Below are 20,910 nucleotides of genomic sequence, written 5' to 3'. Positions count from 1 at the left end.
CAGCCTAGGTCAAAATAGAGCTTTTATTGCATTTTCAAACCATGATCCTGGACATTCCTTAAACGTTGTAGATAATCTATTTATATAATTTTGAAGCCTTGTTATCCTTCATATTTATTTTAAACATTTGATGACTGCAAAAAGTATTTTTATTACATAAAATAGTGTTCTCTTAAACCTCTCGCTCTAATGATTTAGAATATAGTCATATTTCAGTACATGAATGTGCAGCGGTGTTCAGATTGTTTACATTTATTAATTTTTAAACGCATTTATAAAACCATTAGTATAATTTATGACGAGATAATTTTAGTAAAATATTTACGTTAAAAAATTATATTTATAATCTCTGTGATCCCAAATTTGACAAGAATTAGGCATTTTATTATTCAAAAAATGGGCAAAATTAATTAATTAAGAATAAGGTTGTGTTTTTTTGAAATACGCCATTTCTTTTGTCATTCCCCAGTGGTTAAGCTACAACATACGGCCGTAGCCATAAATTGACACACTAAAAAAACTATGCTGAGCATGTCGCCCCTTCATAATGTAATTATGCGGACACGCAAATACGCTTTATAGAATGTGTCGTTTCAAATAGCTGACTAATGTCTAATCTATTTTTGTCGCGATCAGCTTTAGTGACCGCTTTCAGAGAACAAGAGGGTATTGTTTTAGGGGCTCCTTGTGGGTACGAAGTTTGCTTCAATTACATTGGTAATTGGAATCGGTTAAGAAAAAAAATTCAGTCTGGAATATCCCGTCAACCTGAAAGTACGTTCGCCAGAGTCGGGGTTTGAACTTAGGGGTCGTCCATGAGGTGAAACCTCCCTGGATGGCCTCTCAACACAGTTAATTTATATAAGTGAATGATGTCAAAAATAATAAATAACAAGTAACATTATTTTAAATTATAATTGTAAAAAAAAAAATAGTGAAAACACATAAATATAATACACAATCAATATAAGTGTTTTGATTTAATTTACTGTTCATCTGTGTGCTCGTACTCACCTAAATAAAGAATTACAGACTTTTCAATTTACAAATAAATCCATTTATTAAGTACCTACAATATACAAATAAAATTTCAAACAAATAAATAAATAATTTTAATTTTGATATTACACCCAATAACCACGGAGCTAATCTATTACTTTATTGGGGTGTATTAATAAGTTGCAGATGGCTTTGGTTTGTTTTTAAAATTCAATTAAACCCTGCGTAAACCAAGCCATAATAGATAAAAAATATTTTGTATTTATTATGGTTTGGATTAGGCATAGCTTATTTGGATTTTAAAAACTAACCAACATCATCTGCTATTTATATAGTTAGTTCAATGAAAACAAATAAGTATAACTGATAAAGTATACTGTGCACTGTTTAAGTTGGATCTCCACAGCCATCCGTCACTGACTGATGTGCATATTGAAGAGATATACTTTTCCGACTGATTCATCAGTCCTGATTTACGATTTGATTTCATTTCAGATCGGCAAAGCGTTTGGCTTCATCGGCTACCGAGAATTCATCACGAAAGACATATACCACGCGTTACCGTATCTCATTCCCATCATAATGACCACTGATAAACTGAAACCCATAATACAGGAGATATCTTCCCTGGTTTACTGCACCCCGGAAAAATTTCTACGTGACAGGTTCGCCCATCTGTACAGTCACATTTACATTTACGAAAATGAAATAATGGCGGAGAAATGTTTTAAGTATATATTGGAAGTGATCCGCATTCCAAGAGACGCTCTGATCAAACAGCATTTTAGAATAATATTGACTGAATTGTTGCTGCAGTATTGTTGCGGGCCTGAAAAGGTTTTAAAGGCATGTCGATACCTTGCAACTAAAGATCCTGAATATCCTCCGAAGCCTTCCGGTGAGCACTTGCCCCTGACGGATGTGGCTGACTTTATTCAGCCTAGGTTCTTAGGAGTACTCGCTTATTTCGATAGCAAACTTGTAAATTCTAAAGTCGCCACATCTGTAAAAAGAAAAGCTCTCCAAAGCTTTCCCGATATATTAAATCTCATGGGGCCCAGACACATGACTGCGCTTCGATTTAAAATACTTGCAACACTGCGGACGGCCATGACTATGATGAATGAATTCCCGCTGTTGAACGCTAAAGCTTGGAATGCGTTTGTACATAACGTGGATGCGATCGCTCTCGGACCGATGCTTTCTACAATCTTCGTCTCTTTACTTCCACTTTTGCCACTCACTCCGAAGGAAACCAATGAGATATTTGAGTACCTGATAGTGAATAATGAAAACCTTCTCGGTAATCACATACCTGATCTTTTCTTCTTGGAAGATACGAGTATAAGTGAAAAAGTGAAAGCCATTGTCAAGAAGCACGTTGTTAGAATTCAACCGACGTCATTCATCGACAAGCTAAATTGGTATTTGAAGTCTTTGAAGCAGGACACTTCTGAGATTAAAGTTCACACGCTGAAATTTCTATCAAGGCTGATTAAGACGCACCAGACCGACATAGACAAGGCCATCTTCGGGGGCAAAGATATACATCATTCAATCGTTGAATTGTTTGATACCTTGATCGCAGGTAAGGATATTTTGAACCTTGTGAATCCAAAACATTTTCTTTTCAGAAGGCAGTAAAAAGTCAATAAATTTGATAAAAGTGGAATCTATAAATTAACGTGTAGGACATGCATTGTTTTATGACCTCTACTAATTAACAATATGGTATACAATAAAAACAAGCATTAATGGATTCCCAAATTGAAAACAGTATGTACACATATTTGATTTGAAGCCTTGACTGAAATGTCTTATTCTAAGATCATATAGGCCTCCATAGAATGGAGGTTGTACAACAGAATTTTGTTTTTACGAGTTATGGATGTCAGCCACTTGCTCAACCTATTAGATCCACACTCTGGTTCAAACACACATTGTATTGCCAGGCGGACAAATTCAAAAGGTCTCAATTCAAAAATGGATTCACATTTTTCTCGATATAGTGGAGTATCTTTTAAGTTTTTAGGTATCTAATACGGATGTCAGATTAGTTATCTTTTGATTTGCAGGCTGCCGAGACAAAAACAGCAGCCTGAGCAAATGGAGTGCAATATGTTTGGGCGAGCTGGGAGCTCTGCAGCCTTCTCTGTTGCCTCGCCGCCCTGCCGCACTCAAAGGCGGTGACTCATTTGCATTCAGCATTCGCGACGCCAGCTTTGTGAAGGCGGCCCTCAACCAACTATGCAAGGCTTCGCATAATGAAAGATATACTAAGGTATATTTTCTTTCTTATGGCCGAGATCAGGAGTCAGAAATGCTGCATTTGACATAACATTTTTGTATTTAACGTAATGGATGTTGATCTGATGGTGATTGATTTGGCACTGATTCTAAATGTGCCTGGGAGATATATAAATTTAGAAGGTAGGGTGGATATAGGGACATAGCTGACACAAACAGTTTTCTCACCTATATTATAAGTGGTATTTTTTTCTTTTCTAGAATATGGACTGCTATTCTTTAGCGATTCAAGAGATATTGAAGGCTTTCAACATAACACCAAAGGGGGCTAATAAAGGTATATGGGACAGTTTCCCAGAAAATGTGCAGCAAATCATGGCACCATTAGTCAATTCTAGGTAAGATTACAGTAAGACCTCGTTAATACGAATTCCACGGGACCGAAAATCGAAAAAAAATTACGAATTATAAAATGTGTGGGGGGGGTAATATTAGAATAAAATTTTTTTTTATTTTTTTTTTTATTTTCATCAATATCATTTTATGATCATAGATGTGCCTACCAAATTTCCGGTGCCGTGTGTGTTAATGGGTCATAAAATGTCAGGATTATTTTTATTACCTTAAAATAAGTAATTTATGATGTTTTACGAAAAGTCTGTCACAATTTTCAATGACTTGCTCATGAAATAGTGTACTTTATTACGATTTATTGAATATTTTTATATGCCAGGACTCTTGAAATAATTTCGAATTACGAAATTTGAATTAAAGGTATGGTTTTATATGAAAATAATGTTCAAGGGACTTTTTTTGCGAAAATTTCGAATTATCTGTGTTCTTATTAACGAGGTTCTACTGTATTAGTTTTTATAAGAGGTGCAGGGTAGAGATTTATTTGTCTGTCCCTTATTTATATCGAGAAGTCGTGGATTGTGATTGAAGTTTGTATGTTTTATTAAAGTTTGCAATGACAATTAATACAATGCGGCATGGCCCCCACATCTTGAAGCGGGCCCCCAGGCCAGGATCTTGGGCGGCCCCCCCTATCTATCGCTATGGTTAAAGGCAGTCTGATGCTCTCCAGTATTGTTTTTCAAATGGTGTTCGAGGTCAAATAAAATTCAGTGTAAGTTAGCAATTTTTTAACACATTGAATTATGGAGTTGTCGAGTATTATTCGACACGTCCCAACAACCATATATTTTAAAATGGTAATAACTCCGAAGCAAACTAGCGTTGCAGGCGACTTTTTTTGCTATTAGAGCAAATTTAAGATGTGTATTTATCTCATTTATCTGGTCGACCCGTCTCGCCGGCCCCTAGGCTAGAGCCCTGTCAGCCCCCCTCCTTGTTGGGGCCATGCAATGCAGGTATAGTATAATTTGTACAGTGAGTCTAATCATGTACTCAGTTCAATTGACTACCACGCTGAAAAGTTAATGTACTGAACTAGACGAGCTAGATAAAAGACTGAGCTGAACTCATTGATAAATGAAAATGCTTTATATAATTGAACAGGCCACCCCTTCTCTATCTTCTCTATGATAACGATGTTGTGCTCTGTGATCAGGGCCGCCTGGACGGTGCCGTGTGCGTTAGTGGGTTTACATTTATTTGAAAGAGCTGCGTTAAGATAAAAATGCCTTGCATTAGTGTATCAACCGTAAAGTTCTTTATACCAATGTTTCTTAACCTTTTTACATTTGCGGACCACAAAAAAATCAAAAAATGTTTTGCAGACCATCAACATTGGAATAAAATAATAAATATTTAAGTATATTTACACTATTTTTGAAACAATTGTCGAAATATAATACAACCCCACTTCAAATGTTGGGTTTCTAGGTAGGTAACTATTTTTGAACGGTAGAGAATTTTTGCGGCCCACCCAAAAATCTTCGCGGATCACCGGTTAAGAAACTATGCTTTATACAATAAACCATAATTATTTAGACAAACAGTCACATGAAATCATAAATTACAATATGTATGTTAGTAAAGAAAATAAGACACCAACAGCAGGCTGCTATTTTCTTTTCTATTTACAAACAATGCTTTGCATTTGCAGCAGCGCAGGGAATATTAACATCGAGAATCGTTATAACGGTTTTTATATATTATGATAATTATTTAACTCTCTACAATAATATATTGTTTGAATTCTTTGGTGTGTATTTACACATTTTAAATTGTTTGTAGGTATACGTTGGCGTTCCCGATGAATCCCAAAAATGTGCACCCTGTTTATGGATCTAATTTGGCGGCGACGTTCAACGAATGGACGTTTAAGTGAGTATTGTATTTCCAATAATAGCGAATGGTATTTTACGTATGCTACACGGTCATCCAAAAAATTACAGCATCGAAGACCCGTTTCTGTATAGCAAATCTAGTGAATAAAAGGTTTGATAGGTTAGATGACTTGATACTTACCAAGCACCTACCACAATTTTATATAAATTATACAAAATGATTGTATTTCTAATGACATGGCAACCACTACAACAGGCAATTTTCTCCAATTGATTCTTCATAGTCGGTTTCTAAATAATGTAAAAAAAAACCATTTTCCGAGATAATTAAAGGCAAATATTTTAGAAAATAACTCATTTAAGCGTCAATTACATTGAGCTACTTTACGAACTGTTTGTTGGCGAATTTAATAGCGGGTGATTCAGCTACTGCGATTATGATGATGACACACTAAACTTTCCATTCGCTGAGAAGCCACAAGCCAGCGTCTATTTTGACAGAACGTAGTTCGTTTTTTTACCGGGAGGTTGCTACTGCGCTCTACTGCGCAGAAGCAGTAGGCCCACACGCCGGCGTGTAGCGTGTAAAGTTGATCGGCTTTAAACTTTTCTCGGTAGAGTGTTTACAATCTGCTTGTTAGCTTGTTCGATGACTACACTGGGCGACTTTACAGGCAGATTGTAAATTCGCCAACAAACAGCTCGTAAAGTACGAGGGTGGGTCAATAAGTCCTTAGAAAAGCCAACAGGTGGCGCGACTAGTACTGTAAGCGGTTTGTTTTCATGCAGCGGCACTACCGATTCAGTATGCTGCGAAGTTTCAATCAGATTGGTCGGGTTGTTGTTTTTTATTTTCGTACATTTAAAAAAAAAATTTGCTTGTTTACAAAAATGGAGAAAATTGAGTTTAGAGCTGTTATTAAACATTTTAATATAAAAGGGTTAACAGCAAAGGAAATAAAAAATGAGTTGGATTTAGTTCACGGCATATCTGCTCCTTCACTTGCAACTATTTATAACTGGTTAAATGAATTTAAACGTGGTCGTACATCAACAAAGGATGAACCACGCTCAGGACGTCCTGTAGAGGTGACTACACCAGAAATGATCAATAAAATCCACGATATGGTGTTAAGTGACCGAAGATTAAAGTTGAGTGAGATAATTGAGGTTACAGGGATCTCAAAAGGTAGCGTCATTTCTATTTTACATGACAAATTGGGCATGAAAAAAATTTCTGCAAGATGGGTGCCGCGTTTGCTCACAGTCGACAATAAACGCAATAGGGTGGTGGCCTCTAAAGCCCTGTTGTCGCTCATGCAACGCAATCCGGATGAATTTTTTCGTCGCTTTGTGACTGTAGATGAAACATGGATACACCACTATACTCCCGAGACGAAAGAACAGTCAAAGCAGTGGATTGCGAAAGGCGAACCATGTCCAAAGAAGGCGAAAACCGTAAAATCAGCTGGTAAGGTTATGGCTACTGTATTTTGGGATGCACGTGGAATTATTTTCGTTGACTATTTGGAAAAAGGAAAAACAATAACAGGGGATTATTATGCATCTTTATTGGACCAGCTAAAAAACAAAATTGAAGAAAAACGGCCTCATTTAAACAGGAAAAAAATCCTCTTTCATCAGGACAATGCCCGTGTTCACACATGTTTACGATCAATGGCTAAAATTGAAGAATTGAAGTTCGAATTGGTCCACCACCCACCTTATTCGCCAGATTTAGCCCCCAGTGACTTTTTCCTTTTCCCAAACTTAAAAAAATGGCTAAGTGGACAACGTTTTTTTTCAAATGAAGAAGTCATCGATCGGACAAATGCTTATTTTGAGGACCTTCCGAAAACTTATTTTTCTGACGGTTTAAAAAAAATTGAGAAACGTCTAACCAAGTGTATTGAGCTCCAAGGAGATTATGTTGAGAAATAAAAAAAAAATACAAAAATAAAAACTGTTTTAATGCTTTTTTCTAAGGAATTATTGACCCACCCTCGTAGCTCAATGTAATTGACGCTTTAATGTCAATGTGCGTCTTCTGTAGTGTGAACCTTTCGCTGGAGTCAGACAAATTCCATTTTCTAACCACACCACTTAATGTGGGCTCTCTGCGTGAGCCTCAGGATTTTGAAAATTATAAACTGATACATAATATATTTCATGCGTGATTATCATTATTTCATGAAAACGTCACTCTATCAACAAATGCGTAATGGGGTTGAATTTCATACACAATGTTTGTTCATAGTTGGTCATATCAGCTCATCCCACTTATTGACATGGAGTCCATACAAGAAGTGCTTAGAATGGTGCGACCCAGCTTCAAACGGGATTTGCAGACTTCTCTGCTGTTCCTGCCGTACATTGTCCTGCATGCCGTCGTGTCCAATGACAACGACACGCACAAAATAATTCAAGAAGAAATCTTGGCTGTTATTGGTAAATCATAGTACATAATATTACATTCAAAGAGAAAGGTTAGAGCTAGGGATTCCTTTTTCGATACCTATGAATTCCGGGATTGGCAAACATAATCCCGAAACTTTCGGGATTGATTTATTTATCATTTTTTATGGAAAATAAATTAAAAACGAAAATATAACAGAATTTTTTTTTAATAACAAATAACTACATTAGAAATAAACTGAGTTTGAATGAAGTTTGATTAATTTATTACTTATATGTAAGTTGATAACTCATTTTATTTTTTCACATAAATTAATAAAAATGAGAAATATTGGGAAAAAAACAATGCTTCGCACTTTTAACAAAGTAATTCCACCATGATCTCATACGTTTTACGGCAGTTTCATATTTGGCTGACTAATTAGATTTATGAAGCGGACAGGCCATACACCATGATTAGCTTTACTATTTTAAATCTCGCTATTCTGGAGATTACTTCGGGCATATTCAGAATAATGATTTAATTAAGTACCTACTTAAATCTTTAATTTTTTGCAACACAATATGTTATTTATTATTTTATTTATATTACAATATTAATGTATTTCCAAGATGAACGTACACAATATTAACAATAAAAATGTCTTCAATAGTATAAATTATACTAGATATATTTATTTTTGACGGTTTTTATCAATGTTATTTGTATATATAAAAAAAATTATATTAAGGGGGAGAGGCACGCCAGCAGAGAACCTAGCGGAAAAATACGAAGCTTGCAATTTGAGATTTTTTTTGATAATTTACAATTTCAACTGTATTAATTAATAAATATGTATCTGAAAACATTAAAAAGATTTTTTTTTTTTTTTTTAATTTAAAGATAAACTTGCAATTGTAAAAAAATGTAATAAAATGTGAATTTGCTGCAGGGTCACATCTTATTATTATATTATATTTTATGGTCATATTTATTATTAAAATTTAGTTTATCGAGTTTTAGATTTTTTGTCATTTAGATTTTTGACTAATTCATCGTTTTAATATTTTTTATATTTATTTTAAAAAACATCGATTTTTATAAAAATATAAATGTGTATAACTTGAAATCCTTTATATTGCCGGGATTGGATATTGTATATTTTTTTTTATACAGAGCTGTTCGAACCCCCAATTTTTAAGAGTCAGTTCCTCAAATTAAAAGTCAGAATCCGGTTCTTAGAATAAATCAATTTACTTATTTTTTTTTATTACAATCATTTGTGGATTCATAACAGATTTTTGTGTTATGAGAAATAGATGTTTCGTCACTTGCTCAACCTATTAGGTATATGCTCTGCGTCCAAACACACATGTGAAATTTTCCAGACCTGGAATTTGAACCGGGGACCTACGAGATTATAGGCTGACGTTTTTTCTGTTTATTGTTTATAGCTATGGGTTTTTTATTCTCAGGCCTGGACTCCTTTGGAAGTGCAACAAAATCAAAAGTGGAAATACCAAAATATAGAGTATTAAGAAGTATGAACCTCACACCTGTTATGACTCCATTGGTTCTGGAAGAAGGCACCCAGGTATATTTCTATTATTACCAATTGAGAAGTTGAGTATTAAAGAGATCCATGATCATAGATGACCAAATGAGGCTGATTGTTTCAAAGTCGGTAACCTCCATATCCCCCCATCTATATATTATTATCTGTCGAGGGGTGGAGGTAGGCTGTTAAGATTCAACATAAAAAGTGCATACTAAACTTTGTCAGTCATACTAATTTGTTTTCATTGAACTAAGAATACAATTTGCAGATGGTGCTGGTTAGTTTTTAAAAATTAATTACTTAAACCCTGTCTAAACCAAACCAAAATAATTTAGGTATGCTATGGGCGATTCAAGAAAAATAGTGCACGCTGTTTTTTAGTCATACTTATTTGTGTTTCTTGAATTAAGAATACATATTACCATCTTTGTTGGTTAGTTTTGTAAAATTCATTAAGCCCTACCTATACTAAACCATATTCAATAAAAAATATTCTTCTATCTATAAATATCTAAAATGTATGGTTTTTGACTATTATCTACTATGGTTGGAAATAGGCAGGGTTTAATTGAATTTTAAAAACTAACAAACACTATCTACATATTGTTGTCTTAGTTCAATGAAAACAAATACGTTTGACAGACAACTTTTAGTGTGCACTATTTATGTCGGATCTTAACAGCCTACCTCCACCCTTCACCACTGTTAGGTAGTATATGTGCCAGTTTTTATAAACTAAGTCTCGGCTTCTGCATCCATCCTAATGTTCCTCCGCCCATCTCCTCCAGGGGCCTCCAGGGGTCTAGTGTCTATTGGGTTTACTTTATGAACTGCAAAAAATTCTTTGCCACAGACTAATCATTGATAAAAAGTAATTACATTTTATAAAAGATTTAACTAAGACTTATTTTATAAAATATTCTTTATAAAAGATCTTTGATAGTCTAACACGGGCTCAACATGTAATTATTAATGATTGCTTCATTGGTTCAGGTGGAATGTAGTAAAATGGTGTACATCATATTGGACTTTTTGAATCGCTGGTTGCTGGAGTGGCAGAATTCAAAATCAAAACCTGCAATTCAAGACAGAAATTATCTGTAAGTAACAACCAAACATTCTTTTAGTATGTATCTATTCCTAATCACTGCCAGCCAATTTTTACTAGGTGAACTTTTATAGGCCAGCTATTTTTGGAATAAAATAAATCCCTTAAAAAATATGATATATGAACAGAATGATATATATTTGTGAAAAGTTACCAAGTCAACATGTCTCTCTCGAGTTTATCGTGAATATTTTCACATTAAAATAATAAATATTGTTTAGAAAATATACACAAATAGTTTATTCAGAAATGTTTACTAGAACCCACGAGTTAACTTGTCCGTGGCACTGATTATAGGGTTGATGAATACCTTGGCTGATAGATGTCACTAATTATGAGAGAAACTCAAGCAACTTTCATTTGTTGCGATCTCTTCAATGATTTAGTTCGACTGTCATTTCCTCTGACCATTTAAAAATCGACAAGACGAACAAACGATAATTTTACATATTTCAACCATTTAAATCTGACAGCAGATATTATTATGTTTAAATATACCTACCTTTAATTTGACTGAATACCATCTTCTGCTATGTACTAAGTTGCTGGCTAGGTGATGTCTAAAACTGAATGATTTCGCAGGCGAATAAGTGGTTTCCTTGACGGCTTCTGTAAGCTGACGATAGCGGAAGGTAACTTCTTGTGCGGGCAGTTCGAGAGGGCTTTGCAGTATCTGGAAAGGTACATGAGCGAGGCGCCCCACCGCCTGCAGGAGCAGCTTGGCTTCCTGGCAGAAATATACGCCGTTCTCAACGATCCCGATGCTGTTGCAGGTCATAATCTCGACTACTTCTCTGGTCGTCACAACTGACACAGTACACTATCACTCCTTTTTTACTCTGAAAAACGTTTGCTCTTATCTAAACAAAAAACAAACCCCTTTTCGACACACTTAGAGAGACATTAACATTTTTACACCAAATAGTATATCGTCACTGTTCTGGCAGAAAACACTAATTCGAAAAAATTACATATTTAGTTAGTTATACCAAAATGTTCCTTATTTCAAACTTTACCGTCTGTAAACCTTCTTAATAAATAAACAGTCTTTATTTTAAAGTCATCCTTTTTACGATTACTTAATAAACTCACATGATAGACCATTTCAAACATTTTAACAACTTCAAAGTCAAATTACTCAAAACTAGTATTCTCCAGTTAGTGTGTTCTGCCAGAACGGAGACGATATACTTCAATACATTATCTCTTGAGAATGGCCTCTACAACGAGCATGTAACGTCGAAAAAAGAAAGAGAACACGCACTGACAACAATAATAAACAATCTTGAAATTAGTATTAAACATTATATATTTCAAATGTTTATCAATTATAGCAATACAAATTCACATGTTACCAAATCGTATTTACTCTCAGAAAGCCCATGTAGATAACTCATGGAAAAATTTAGACTTGCTCCGCACAAACCACATTTCGCGTTTGATTCAGTGCAAAAACTGCAGTTACATTTGGGTGAATTACAGTCGCCATACAGAGTAAAGCTGTGGACTTTTTTTCTACAGCAGCAGTCTAGTATGAAAATGGAAGTTATGACCACAAGTAACTATAAAGTATGGTCCATGTGGGGAAGGCATTTTCAATGTTGTTGAAACAAATTTATCTAACTAATATACTCATATTAACAGGCATAATGCGAATGAAACAAGGCGAGCCGTCTCTTTCCGAGCTGATATTGGCACACGAAGTGACGGGACAGTTGCAAGACGCTGCCACATGTTACGAAAAGTGCGCCCAACAGGGTGACATTGATGAAGACAGGTTACAAGTGAGTTTTTTTTGATTTTTACTATATTATTTTCTCTGGTTTGTCGATGTCAATAGGCTAACAACGAGTAAAAAAATTATTTCATGATTATCAGGGTATGCTGGACGTGTATCTGGGGCTTGACCAGCCATATACAGCTCTGAGACTCCTGCAAGGAACAGACGTGGAAGATCCCCAAGAGAAAGCGTTGGCTGCCGAACCCTTCTGGAGACTTGCCATGTTCGATGACCTTGAAAAGCTTTTGGAAGAACCAAGCGTAAGATGTCTTATTTTAATACAGCGAAACCCCGATTTTACGTTTTTGAAGGGAAAGAAAGTTAAATAAATAAAAATAAATTATTTTTTTATTAAAAAATCATACAAATTGGTTTAGAACATATTATGTCAATGTGTTCTTTCACCCTTTCGAGAATTGTTTATAAATAGAAATGCACTTTCAATGCAATTCATTTCAATGATTGCTATGCATTAAATTGAATGTGTCCAAATAAATTGGATTTAAATTCAATTTTGAATATTTCAGCGCATCCATGCTATACACAAGACTGCTATCGGTAACTATCGAGGGTAGTTTTTCATATGTTACACGAATTATTATAATTGTTACAATAAGTTAGCCGTTTAAACAGTCAAAACTGTCTATCTCACTATAAAATTTAGCACAGCCAAGAGAGGTGCTATTAAAACAGCACTTATTGTAATTGTTACAATAAGTGCTAATACTTCGACACAAAAATATGAAAAACTACACTCGATAGCTGCCGATAGCAGTCTTGTGTATGGAATAGATGCGCAGATGTAAATTGCAGGAGATAAAAATGTAAAACTGAGAATTAAGTGTACTAAAATGAAACGGGAGTACAGGAACTACACGCAAACGTGAATTGCAGGGACGTAGACTCAGTGTTTCCACTGTATAACTAAATCTAAAGTAATCTAAAATTCGTATACTCCTTTCAAATGTCTATGTCAAATTAAATATTCACTTAGGTGTCATCAAGCGACCGATGGGGTGTAAGCGTCGGTCACTGCCTATTGTCTCTGCGGTCTGGTTTTCGCAGTGACCTTCCTCTTCGCCTGAGTGATGCGAGGAGTTCTCTCATTGGTCGATTGGCCGGGGCCAGCGGTGGAGGATGCTCCAGTGAGGGTGTGTGGGACTACACGCACGCTTATAATTCTGTCCTGTGTCTGCACATGCTGAGCGAGATCGAACACGCCGAAGACACCGTTTACAAGTATACTAGCTCATATAAACTGTCCTCGTTACTGTAAATTTTAATTTATTGACAAGTCTTGGTGTTAAGGCATTTTGACAAATATTAGTTAATTATAAGGCTAATTGTAAAGATGTCAACGTTATCTTAACCCTTTTACTCCCACGGGGCCGATATTTCGGCCCACCATACCTATGCGAAAACTCCATCTGGGCTGATCCATCGGCCGAAAGTTTGGAACCAAATTTACGATTTATTCCAAATTTTTTCCCGTCATATTTCGTCTCATGTAGACACAGCATTATATTCACTCTGTGTTGGGCATGACTAATATTTATTTTAGTGCCGCACTTGTTTATAATTTGGCATACCCTAATAACTCACAAGTCATAATTGCTCTTGCTGTCGAACTCGAGACCAAAGAGGGTCATAAAAATAATAAAACATTATTTTTATGACACATTTTAAATTCTGATATTTCTTTTAGTTGTTTTATGATTCATATATCAGATTACAAAATGAGTTTTGTAATTTTTGAACTAACAATGGATGCTACTGTACTTTCGGTAAGATGGTGAAAAAATTCACAAATATAAATATGATTATAAATGATTTAGTGCTTTGAGACTTATTTTTTGAAATTACTTCATTCCCTTATCAGTTAGTCCTCGATACTGTATCGAATTCTCTTGCGATTTCGTGAATTGAATAATACTAGCTGAGCCAGCTGGCTCTCGCCAGTCTGTCTCGCTAGGTCTTGCAGACAGCTTTTCGTCATAGTGACTTGGTGTTGGATTTTAATATAAAAATTGTAAAGCGTGTATAGACGGCGCCATAGTTTTCCCTTCGGGATGGATTTTCATTCACGTCAGATAATTGAAAATTTAGCTGATTTGTCAGTTTTACGATCTGCATGTCGTCACTGCCAATACAAATTTGGAGTCATGTGCGTAGTCTATTCTGGAGTCTGGCCTTCTCAATATCGTCTGACACCATTTCAGGCTGCTAGGCCTAGCAGAACAGACAGAAAGGAGTAGAATCAGGCTTGGGAGGCCATTATCCAGCAGAATATGGGTTCAAGTCAATGATGATAAGGACGATAGAAATATGTATAATATAGTAGTAGAATCAGGTTGCGGAACCTTTCATCCAGCAGTAGATTGATCCTGGTTGATGATGATGACGATATGAATATGTAGATAAATGTAATATCACCGATTTTGATAAATACAGAAATTCATATCACAGAAAGGAGTAGAATCAGGCTAAGGAGGTCTTTATTAAGCAGTGGATTGATTCAGGTCGATGATGATGATGATGACGATATGAATATGTAAATAAATATAATATCACCGATTTTAATAAATACAGAAATTCATATGACAGAAAGGAGTAGAATCAGGCTAGCGAGGTCTTTATTAAGCAGTGGATTGGTTCAGGTCGATGATGATGATGATGACGATATGAATATGTAGATAAATATAATATCACCGATTTTGATAAATACAGCAATTCATATGACAGAAAGGAGTAGAATCAGGCTAGAGAGGTAATAAGCAGTGGATTGGTTCAGGTCGATGATGATGATGATGATAATGACGATATGAATATGTAGATAAATATAATATCACCGATTTTGATAAATACAGAAATTCATATGACAGAAAGGAGTAGAATCAGGCTAGGGAGGTCTTTATTAAGCAGTGGATTGGTTCAGGTCGATGATGATAAGGACGATAGAAATAGGTATAATATCACAAATTCGTTAAACCTATAGTAGTAGAATCAGGTAGCGGAACCTTTCATCCAGCAGTGGATTGATCCTGGTTGATGATGATGACGATATGAATATGTAGATAAATGTAATATCACCGATTTTGATAAATACAGAAATTCATATCACAGAAAGGAGTAGAATCAGGCTAAGGAGGTCTTTATTAAGCAGTGGATTGATTCAGGTCGATGATGATGATGATGACGATATGAATATGTAAATAAATATAATATCACCGATTTTGATAAATACAGAAATTCATATGACAGAAAGGAGTAGAATCAGGCTAGCGAGGTCTTTATTAAGCAGTGGATTGGTTCAGGTCGATGATGATGATGATGACGATATGAATATGTAGATAAATATAATATCACCGATTTTGATAAATACAGCAATTCATATGACAGAAAGGAGTAGAATCAGGCTAGGGAGGTCTTTAATAAGCAGTGGATTGGTTCAGGTCGATGATGATGATGATGATAATGACGATATGAATATGTAGATAAATATAATATTACCGATTTTGATAAATACAGCAATTCATATGACAGAAAGGAGTAGAATCAGGCTAGGGAGGTCTTTATTAAGCAGTGGATTGGTTCAGGTCGATGATGATGATGATGATAATGACGATATGAATATGTAGATAAATATAATATTACCGATTTGATAAATACAGAAATTCATATGACAGAAAGGAGTAGAATCAGGCTAGTGAGGTCTTTATTAAGCAGTGGATTGGTTCAGGTCGATGATGATGATGGTGAAGATATGAATATGTAGATAAATATAATATCACTGATTTTGATAAATACAGAAATTCATATGACAGAAAGGAGTAGAATCAGGCTAGCGAGATCTTTATTAAGCAGTGGATTGGTTCAGGTCGATGATGATGATGATGACGATATGAATATGTAGATAAATATAATATCACCAATTTTGATAAATACAGCAATTCATATGACAGAAAGGAGTAGAATCAGGCTAGGGAGGTCTTTAATAAGCAGTGGATTGGTTCAGGTCGATGATGATGATGATGATAATGACGATATGAATATGTAGATAAATATAATATCATCGATTTTTATAAATACAGGAATTCATATGACATTACGGAGTAAAATCAGGCTAGGGAGGTCTTTATTAAGCAGTGTATTGGTTCAGGTCGATGTGATGATGATGATGACGATATGAATATGTGGATAAATATAATATAACCGATTTTGATATATACAGAAATTCATATGACAAAAAGGAGTAGAATCAGTCTATGGAGGTCTTTATTAAGCAGAGAATTGATCCTGGTTGATGATGATGATGATGACAATATGAATATGTAGATAAATATAGTATCACCGATTTTGATAAATACAGCAATTCATATGACAGAAAGGAGTAGATTCGGGCTAGGGAGGCCATTATCCAGCAGTGGATTGGTTCAAGTCGATGATGATAAGATGGATAGAAATAGGTATACTATCATAAATTCGTTCAACCGATAGTAGTAGGATCACGTTGCGGAACCCTTCATCCAGCAGTGGATTGATGATGATCATGACGATATGAATATGTAGATAAATAACATTAGCATTTTTAATAAATATAAAAATTCAATACTGTCATGAATACAATCAACGTAGAGAGGCCTTCATCCAGCAGTGGATTTATTGAGGCTCGTCATAATAATGGCATTATATATAGATAGGTAGATACTAATATAATATCACTGATTTTGATAAATATAACAATTCATGTGTAAGTAAGGAGTAGAATAAGGCTGAGGAGGCCTTCATCCAGCAGTGGATAGGTCAAGATTGATGATGATAGGGACGATAAAAATAGGTAGATATTATACAATATCACACATTTTGATGACTATAACAATTCGTATTAATTTCTTTCATTGTTTGCAATGGCAACTTTGTTAGTTTAATATGACTATCTGATCTATGGAAATTAGTAGCCTAGGTAATTATTCAATAAAAAAAGATTGAGTGAATAGCCACAAAGTATTTTAAAAAAATCAAATTTGGAATATCACGTTATCTATGAAATGGCCGTCAGTGACGTACCCCGCTGTCAAAAGATATTATACGTAGTAAATTGTACCAAGATTATGGTTTTTTCACCGGAAAAAAGTGCGCCAATGCCTGCATTACGATATTTGAATAAAAATAATCGAATCCGTTTGTCAAATAAAGGATTAGAAGGTCTTAAGCGACGAAGACGTCATTCTGCTGTATGTTAAAAGAAGTATGGCGAATTGTATACGCTGTATGAGAAAATATCAGTTATAAACATCACGTACCTGTAAAATCATTGAAAATTTGTGAAATGTGGTCAATTCAAACGGTAGATGAATCGGTAGCGCACATTTTGAAGTGAAGATGTAAAAATCACAATAAAATGTCGCTTAAATGAGCTGTTAGTGAATTTTCCAAAATCTCTTAGGATAATAATATATAGGAGATTCTTGAATACCTTGACACTATACGTTTTTTTTTGATTACTTTATAAAAATTCTATTTCATAGAGAAATAATAATATGTTTATTTTTTTTTCTGTTACTACATAAGGATAGATTATATTATAAAATTTGATATGTCAATTATAAATAAAAAAATGTTGTCACACTTGTTTTGTTGTTCAAACATAGTTTTATCCGTTCATTTCTAAATAAATATTGATACATTATTTTTTTCTTTTGTTTTATTGATGTAAACTATCAATATTATTACTTATTATTGCTTTATACACCATTGAGAACACACAAAAAAAGTTTCAAATTTTTAAAACATGTGTAGAATTAGTTATTTAAAAAAAACTAAATCGACGATTTTTTGTCAAAAAACGCTTGGGAGTTTTCGCATATGCTAGGCTAAATCAGCTGGGAGTAAAAGAGTTAAACAAACTAATTATTAACTCGTTTACACTTTGAGAGTTTATCAAAATTATAAATTGATACCCACGGTGGCCGCACGGCTTAAGCGTTGGACTATAAAGCCGTGGGTCCCAGGTTCGAATCCTGGGTCTGGCAAGTACACATATTTTTTTTCAATTTGTGTGTCAGGGTATGGACTAGGTAATAGGTTGAGCAAGTGGCTGACATCCATTTCTCGTAAAAAACAAAATCTGTCAATACAAACCTCCACTCCGTGGAGGCCCATATGACCCTATCAGGATCGGACATGGCCGAAAAAAAAAATAACATGGTCACTTTTGACATTTTTAAAATCTAAAAAATGTCAATAAATAATAATAAAATAGTCTTTTTTAGTTGTTGTTTGTCCAAAATGAGCAAACTACATTTTATATTCACTTCTTTACTATCGAAACCGGGGGATTTTAAGATTTTCAGCTCCGTTATTCGGCGGCATTTATGGAATTGATGATTATCTCCGACTGACTTCAATTAATTACTAACCTCAGTCTAATATTATAACAATAAATGTTGGCGCATGGATTGATGCCACTCCCACTGTAACTTGTTGTATGACTAGTTCTGTGATTTTATTTTTGTGGTATCACGCTTCAATCGTCGTATTTCAGAATCAAAGAATTGAATGATGGAGATGATAGATGCATTGAAATCATCGAGGATCTGATGCGCGAGTGGAATTTACGGTTACGGCTCGTTAAGTCTTCTGCACGCACGGTGGAACCTGTTTTACGTTTACGAAGAATACTACTAGAGCAGTCCAAGGTAAGGATTGGGACACGGATCCGTATTTTGTACATTTTAATGATTGCTAGTAATCTCTGAACAATGAAATTCTGTTAAATAGATTTCAATTCAATCTTTTATATATTTTTTCAGCAATTGTTAACTGAATCCCATCCTGAAGCGGCAGATTTGTTTGACATTCACATCGGAAAAACTTGGCTACAGAGTTCAAAGTTTGCTAGAAAGGCCTCTATATTCCAGCAGGTAAGATGAATAAATGAACTTAATAAATGTTAAAATATGATGTTTATAGAAGGAGATGCCTGAAGATCACTGATGTAACAACCATCACCTTGTGATTACTGAAAAAACCCTATTAAAACCTGAGCGCCAAATTTTTGTAAATAAGTGACGTTATATAACTTATTGGTGAAAGAACTTAGTGTTTAACGTATGCGTGTGAAACATGAACACTTACTTTAACGGATAAGCTACACATAAAGAAGCGTGGCGGGGCGCGCGCAAATTTTGAAAATGGCTTCAAATTGTATATTATTTATATGTCAATAAATTCTGAATCCCGATTTATTTAAATAGTTTACAAACGGTTATTTTATTTGCATGTTGAGCATAACCTGAAAAGGCTACAAAAGAAACCAATGGATAAAAAACATAGACAATACTGGTCTAAACAATGTTTTATAATACAGGTGTACTTTTGTAGTTTGTTGTTTCGACCTTTTAAATTGGCTGCTTCAAGTAGAATCCAATATGCTACTTTTAATATGTTTACAAAATTGTCATCAGAATGATTTATTGTTAATAATATGCTTTTTTAGGCCTACATATACATTTTAAACGGCGAAAAATGCAGTCCCAAGGAATTGTTTATTGAAAAGGCGAAACTGCATTGGGTGAGAGGGCAACAGGAATCGGCTTTCTACACTCTCAAGAGAGGATTGGAAGAACATTTTCCGGATATCGCAGACCTTTCTCAGAGTGACAAGTTAGTTTTATCATCACATCGCTTTTATTTTATTTTCAATTCTTCTGTACCTACCTTGAACAATCGTTACTGTAATCGCGCACTTTCATAATTTAGCTTTACAACATGTTTGTAAATAATCATTACTTAATGTTTATTCAGATCCGGCTAATTGAGTTTCTACTGCAATTCAATAGTTGTTATTTTGTTTTATTACAGAAAATTATGTGCGAAAGCCAAACTATTGACTGCAGTTTACAATGAGGAGACGGTAAACGTGGATATGGATGTCAACATTCTTCATTACAAAGAAGCCGTAGAAACATATCGCGAGTGGGAAAAGAGTTTGGTATGAAATCTAATGCACCCTTTTCACAATAGCTTTAAGCAAGGCAAATGTTGGCACCTTTTCATCCAAGTAAGAACACCGACAGTGTTTGAAATACGGCAAAAATTTGCCGGCCGTTGACCACATGACGGGAATGTCGCCCTATTCATAATGGTGACCACGTACATTCGCCTTGAGCCAATTGATAATCAGGTCAAGATGTTTTTATAAGAATCCTGTTTGTATAATTTTAGGTGTGTCTGGCATCTTACTATGAGAAAGTTTATGCTGCGCTCTCAGGCGAAGAGAAAAGCAGTCAGGCGGGGGGCAACGCTCGGGCCAGAGCTGTCGATTGCTATGGCAGGGCCATGCAGTATGGACAGAAGCTGCTCTACCAGAGTATGCCCAGAATGTTATCCATATGGTTAGTATAACATTGTCCAGAACTGTGGAGTCATCATGACTTGACAGAATATATTAGCTAGAATCACATTACTATCACACCATGTAAACTCACAGCAAGCTCACATCACGGACAATGTCGTTTTACTTAGTATAAATATATCAGTACCACACTGAAGTCACTTCATGCGTAT

General features: G+C 34.9%; 1 protein-coding gene across 1 annotated transcript in view; it reads left to right on the top strand.

The window, feature by feature from the left end:
* mei-41 (ATR serine/threonine kinase meiotic 41) overlaps window positions 1-20,910 on the top strand; it is a 46,040-nt gene that overhangs the window by 11,737 nt on the left and 13,393 nt on the right. The window contains exons 6-21 of the mRNA XM_085949725.1: window positions 1,495-2,587; window positions 3,075-3,280; window positions 3,508-3,644; window positions 5,449-5,538; window positions 7,759-7,949; window positions 9,372-9,490; window positions 10,448-10,554; window positions 11,145-11,335; window positions 12,207-12,346; window positions 12,441-12,602; window positions 13,337-13,581; window positions 18,887-19,040; window positions 19,155-19,265; window positions 19,841-20,007; window positions 20,206-20,335; window positions 20,569-20,738. Of these exons, the coding sequence (XP_085805851.1) occupies window positions 1,495-2,587; window positions 3,075-3,280; window positions 3,508-3,644; window positions 5,449-5,538; window positions 7,759-7,949; window positions 9,372-9,490; window positions 10,448-10,554; window positions 11,145-11,335; window positions 12,207-12,346; window positions 12,441-12,602; window positions 13,337-13,581; window positions 18,887-19,040; window positions 19,155-19,265; window positions 19,841-20,007; window positions 20,206-20,335; window positions 20,569-20,738 (3,413 nt within the window). The remainder of the gene's footprint in view (window positions 1-1,494; window positions 2,588-3,074; window positions 3,281-3,507; window positions 3,645-5,448; window positions 5,539-7,758; window positions 7,950-9,371; window positions 9,491-10,447; window positions 10,555-11,144; window positions 11,336-12,206; window positions 12,347-12,440; window positions 12,603-13,336; window positions 13,582-18,886; window positions 19,041-19,154; window positions 19,266-19,840; window positions 20,008-20,205; window positions 20,336-20,568; window positions 20,739-20,910) is intronic.

Source organism: Rhyacophila brunnea, unplaced genomic scaffold (assembly GCF_057557595.1).
Source record: "Rhyacophila brunnea isolate RB1 unplaced genomic scaffold, BYU_Rbru_1.0 scaffold_22, whole genome shotgun sequence".
In the NCBI taxonomy this organism is placed as follows: Eukaryota; Metazoa; Arthropoda; class Insecta; order Trichoptera; family Rhyacophilidae; genus Rhyacophila; species Rhyacophila brunnea.
This window is presented reverse-complemented; position numbering and strand designations above follow the sequence as displayed.